The sequence below is a fragment of the Colobus angolensis genome, unplaced genomic scaffold (genome assembly GCF_000951035.1).
Source record: "Colobus angolensis palliatus isolate OR3802 unplaced genomic scaffold, Cang.pa_1.0 Scaffold28, whole genome shotgun sequence".
Classification (NCBI taxonomy): domain Eukaryota; kingdom Metazoa; phylum Chordata; class Mammalia; order Primates; family Cercopithecidae; genus Colobus; species Colobus angolensis.
In genome coordinates this window covers 6,109,188-6,114,696 of record NW_012116043.1, presented here as the reverse complement: position 1 = coordinate 6,114,696, position 5,509 = coordinate 6,109,188, and the positions used below count along the sequence as shown (strand labels likewise).

Sequence of the window (5,509 nt, the reverse complement as noted above, 5' to 3'; positions counted from 1 at the left end):
AATTTTCCCAGCACCATTTATTAAATAGGGAATCCTTTCCCCATTTCTTGTTTCTCTCAGGTTTGTCAAAGATCAGATGGCTGTAGATGTGTATGTGTGTGTATTTTACTATACACAAGTGTGCTTTCATTTAGTCCTTATTAACACACTCCGGAGGAGGGGATATCATTCTGATTGTACCCAGGGCACTGCTGTGGTAGGCAGCAGGTACGCCATGACACAGCGGTGGCTGTCCAGTGCCATAGCTGCCTGCTGTACTGCCAGTGAGGCCAGGCCATCAGCATGGAGGTGGGTTAGACGAGCCTTTGAACTGGGGAGAGGAGGAAGGAAGAAGGCGTGTGACTGCTCTGAGTCCCTAATCCGTTGCACAGAAGCTGCCGCTGTCTGCATGTCTCGTGTGTGATGAGAGGATGCACTGTGACATTTTTCTGGGGGTGTCATAACCTTCTGGCCTGTATTGCCCAAAGCCTGGGCTCCTTGGGGGTTTGGGTGGGGATAGGCACAAGGGTGCTGCCAGGGGCACAGCCAGGGCATCTGCCTTCCAGGGCAGGTTCCAGGTTCACAGAATGGTTGTTGCTCAGGCGCTTCCTGTGAAGGCTGCAACTATTGTTGGCAAATTTTGGCCTGCCACTTGGCCTTTCTGAGTAGGACTGGAGAAGGGTCAGGACTATGGCCTGTGGTCAGATCAAACCTCCACAGCCCCACTGTGATACAGGCTAGAAATAGTGCCTTGCCCATCTCAAGCCATCTGAAAAAGAGAAACCCTATGCCGGCTGCCCAAAGACGGCTCTGCCACCACGGAGGCTGGATTTACAAGTGCTCTTGACATATAATGAAGTATTGTTAATTGAACCCCTACTATGTGCCAAGCCACCTAACAGTCTTCCCTAGAGGAGCTGCAGTGTCAATAGGGAAAGGCGCGTGTGTGCAGATACTGCTACATAAGAGCTCCCGTGAGACCGTCCCAGAGTGGAGGAGAGCAGAGGGACCCAGAAGGAATAGGCAGCAGGCTGGGAGAGGCCAGGCTGGCTCAGAGGAGGTGGTGTCGGGGGCAGCATCTTGAAGGATTAGAAGGTGGCTGAGTGGAGGGACATCATGAGTGAGGACCATGTCAGAGGCTCTGGGAGGCAGGAGGGGCCCTGCCCTGCAGGCGCTCAGGCCAGTGGGATGCTCAGGTACTTGGATTGTGAATGCCTCGTGGGGGCTGGTGGCAAAGCAGGCGGGCCACGACCAGGTCACAGGAGCCTGGGTTTCACTCTGTGGTCAACAGATTTCTTTTAATTTTTAGTTATGGAAAATTTGTAGGATATGCCAAAGTAGATGGAAGAATGTGGTGAACCCCACATGCTGCCGCCGCGCGCACCAATCGCTACCCCTGCGGCCAGTCCTGCCCTCCACACCCTGACAGCATCCCTGCCATGCCCTGCCCTGTGTGGCTCTGAAGAAATCCCCCAGTGACCTGAATTCCATGAAGCCTGGTGTCTGGCTGGGGGTGGGTCAGTCAGGAGTTTGGTCCTGGAATGATTGGGTGGCACTTTGTAGTTTCACTTCAATTTCAGAGTCATCACTGAGTCTCCCTGCTTTGCCTTGCCTTTCAGTGGGAAGTTGGTGTCTCCAAAGTGGAAGAATTTCAAGGGCCTGAAGCTACAGTGGAGAGACAAGATCCGGCTCAATAATGCCATCTGGCGGGCCTGGTACATGCAGTGTAAGTGCTGCCCAGCCTGGGCGCCGGTGGTGGTCAGAGCTCCATGGCCTGGAGGCCTGGGCACCCAGGGGCTAGAGTCTGCTCCTGGGACCTGGTGTTTCTAACAGAAGTTCAGTCTGTGCAGACAGGAAGCCCAAGCCAAGTCCTAGGGGAGTGGACATTTACTGGCTATCAGGCCCAGCAGAGGGGTGGCATCTGAAGAGTCAGTCAGGGAGCAGGTCCAGGAAGACTCAGGCACGGGCCTTCTCTCTCCAGCCCGGGTGTCGTGGACCTGGCAGCTTCTTCGGGAGATGAGTGTGCTGGGGCAGGCTTGTATTGGGCTGGCCTTTCTCTGAGTAGCCACACTGCCTTTCTGGCTGAGGCGATTCCTTTATTCCCCTGAAATCTCCTTTTCCTAGGGAAGGAGAAGGAAAGGGTACCTGGGAATATGGTCCGCCCTGGGGGAGGGGTGCGGCAGACAGGCTGGGGCTCCCTCAGGGGTCTGGATCATGGTAAGCCTCTCACCCTCTCTCTGCTCAGATCTGGAGAAGCGCAAGAATCCTGTGTGTCACTTTGTGACGCCCCTAGACGGCTCTGTGGATGTAGACGAGCACCGCCGGCCGGAGGTACTTGGCAGGGACCAAGGGTGGTTGAGAATGGAAACATACCAGCACCTTACCAGGAGCGGCTCACCGCGGGCTAGTCCTGCAGGAGAGGCTGCGGAGGGGAGTAGGGGGCCAGGCCTGGGAGCTGGTGGCCTCTGGCAACCGCAGGCTGCAGAGCCTCCCCCTTCTCAGAAGGACTGGCCCAGGGACTGAGGGGGTTAATATCTTTTCTGTTAATTTTTAAAGTGTGTGTCTATGTGTGATTATACATGCACAGGAAGTATCTAAAAAAATATACAGAAGTGTCTTTATTAAGAGACTTCAGGAACCTCTGGGGAGTAGGATTGGGGCTGCCAGAGGAGGGGGAGATGTTTTCTTCACTGCATACTCTTCTGCGTTGCTTTAATTTTGTCTAGGCATGTCTCACTGTTAACGATAAAGGGGAAATTTAGAAGGTAAGCTAATGACAGACAGTTTTGAGACAGTCAGGTATAATCTGGTATTAGACAGTATCAAGGGATATCATTTTGTTAGGTATGGCAGTATTGTAATCAGTTCTTTTTAACAGAAAAGCATCTTCGCTGTCGCTGGCGGGGACACACACAGTGTTTGTAGGTGAGGTGATTTGGGCCTTGAGATCAGAAAGTGAGGCAGCCCCGGGCGCTGGGGCTCCTTACCTCTAGAGCTCGGAGGCTGTCATGCCAGGCATCCACGCTGGCATCATGCAAAGGTTGGATGAGAGGCTCCTGGAGGGCACATTCCACCTGAAACTTCCCGGAACTGACTGTTCATTTTTGCTCTTTGAATGTGGCAGAGGCTGTGGGGAAGGAGCATTTATGGGGGGCTCGGGAGTTTCTGCGGCGTTCCCCTGCCGCTTCCTCTGCTGGAGCGTTCTGCTCTCACCCCGTCCTCCTGGTCAGAGCCTCAGGACCGTGCCCCCAAGGCCTTTGGCTACCTTAGGTGTTGAGATGAAAGCACATTGTTAGCTGGAGGGCCTGCTGTGGCACAGAAGAAGTGGGACGTACTTTCTGAGTGATGTGGTAGCCACCGTGGGGTTTCCAGCTGGATTGCCTGAGGCCTGATTGTAGTGCCGGATACTTCTCGGTATGCCAGTTGAGCTTTACTGATCAAGCAGAGCCCCCTCTTTTCACTCTGGCCTCTGTCCCTGTCCTAGGCCATCACCACGGAAGGGAAGTACTGGAAGAGCCGCATCGAGATTGTGATCCGGGAGTATCACAAGTGGAGAACCTACTTCAAGAAAAGGGTATCTGGCTGGAGTGTTCAGGCAGCCCGCCCAGGGAGGGAGCCGGCAGAGTCCCTGGTTCAGAGCCCTGGCCGAGGCTGTAGGCTCCACAGCCGCCCCACCTGGATGTGGAGTATCAAGCAGTAAATCTGGGGTCCAGTGGGCCAGACTAGCCCAGGCGATGGCCTGCCTCAGTCAGGTCATCTTTTCTCACAGTTTCCCCATCTGTGCTTTGGGTGGGAGTCTTCTTTGTGCAGGCATCGGCCTGGGGATGGTGTGAGCAGGACCCCTGCCTGCCTCCCCAAGAGTTCTGTATATTCTAGAGCCCTTGGGCCCTCCTAGGGCCATTGGTGACTGCCATGTCCTGTCCCTTTGCCCACAGCTACAGCAGCACAAGGATGAGGACCTCTCCAGCCTGGTCCAGGTGGGTGAGCCTGGGAGCTCTGAGGACCTCCACTTTGACACGAGACAGCAGGGACTTCGGTGGCCCACCGGGGAGCCCTGCAAAAGGTGGCAGGCCATGGGCCCTCCCTGGAGTCTCAGGAATGGCTCAAGAAGCAGTCCAGCTCTCTCTCCTGGGTGGGCTGGAGGGAGCCACTCTCCGAATGCCTCCACCCTACTGCCTCACTTCCACGGAGCAGCCCTGTGACGAATTTCCCCAGGTGACAGGTGTGGGAATTCTTCGTCCTACTGTTACTCTTTGACGCTTCCTCCCCCATGTTGGTGTTGTGTTAGGACGATGACGTGCTATATTGGCACAAGCACGGGGATGGATGGAAGACCCCTGTCCCCATGGAGGAGGACCCCCTGCTGGACACAGACATGCTCATGTCGGAATTCAGCGACACCCTCTTCTCCACGCTTTCTTCACACCAGCCGGTGGCCTGGCCCAATCCCCGGGAAATAGGTAACCCAAACCAGGACCTTGGGCTTTGAACAGCCAGCCGCTTCCTTCTCTGCCAGGCCTCCTCTGGGCCAGGGTTCCTTCAGGGCCGTCTCTGAGCTGCTGCGCGTCACAGTTGGGGGCAGGCAGTAAAAGGAAGGGAATGATGGCTGGCCTCATTTGACATCCAGGCTGCACGTACCGAGTGGGTGGGTCTGCAGAGTGGGCCTACTGGGCAGCTGCCATTCCCATAGTGCCATGGTGGGAGGATAGCAGCAGGGTCTAGTCTGAGTCATTGGCACATTTCAGATGCTGTTCCCTTCACGGGGGACATGTGCCATGCCTAAGCCAAGGCAGCCGGGCCGTGACTCATACTAAAGAAAATCGGAAGCACTCCCGGGTGTGACCCCTCACCTTGGTGGCATTCAGTCTTCCAGTTAACCCCTCAGGGAAGAGCCCTAAGATTGAAAATTAGAACAGTGTTGGGGGAAGTCTCTGTTCTCTGTTGAGCTCTTCACAGCTTCCTGGGGTGTCCATTCCCTGATACTCAATTTTACCTTCCTGCCAAAAACACTTTCCTGCCTTCTGAGGGTTCGAAATGGCCACAAACCCACGAGAAGGTAGAAATCCCAGCCAGCTCCTTGGAAGACTCTAGAATGTGAGCAGGGCCAGGAAAGTCTGTTCCAGGCCTTTTTTACGTTCCTGCAACATTGTCTGAGAAGACAAAATGGTTCCTCTCTCTGTGATTCTTGCAGCACATCTGGGAAATGCTGACATGATCCAGCCGGGACTGATTCCTTTGCAGCCTAACCTGGACTTCATGGACACCTTCGAGCCTTTCCAGGGTGAGGACCAGAGGCAGACAGAGCGCGGCTGCCTGCATCTCCCCCGGCCCAGCACAGAGCAGATCGCTGCCTTCCTTTAAGAGCGAGACTTGGTAGAATGGGCAAGGGGGCGAGCACAGAATTTTTTAAAAAACTGAACTGTTTTTTTTTGTTTGTTTTTTTTTTTGTTTTTTTTTGTTTTGAGGCGGAGTCTTGCTCTGTCGCCCGGGCTGGAGTGCAGTGGCCGGATCTCAGCTCACTACAAGCTCC

At 54.8% G+C, this 5,509-nt stretch overlaps 1 protein-coding gene across 1 annotated transcript in view; it reads left to right on the top strand.

Moving 5' to 3' along the window:
- MLXIP (MLX interacting protein) overlaps positions 1–5,509 on the top strand; it is a 71,584-nt gene that overhangs the window by 49,416 nt on the left and 16,659 nt on the right. Inside the window, exons 2-7 of the mRNA XM_011948500.1 lie at positions 1,599–1,705; positions 2,225–2,310; positions 3,464–3,553; positions 3,915–3,956; positions 4,268–4,439; positions 5,171–5,260. Coding sequence (XP_011803890.1) covers positions 1,599–1,705; positions 2,225–2,310; positions 3,464–3,553; positions 3,915–3,956; positions 4,268–4,439; positions 5,171–5,260 — 587 coding nt within the window. The remainder of the gene's footprint in view (positions 1–1,598; positions 1,706–2,224; positions 2,311–3,463; positions 3,554–3,914; positions 3,957–4,267; positions 4,440–5,170; positions 5,261–5,509) is intronic.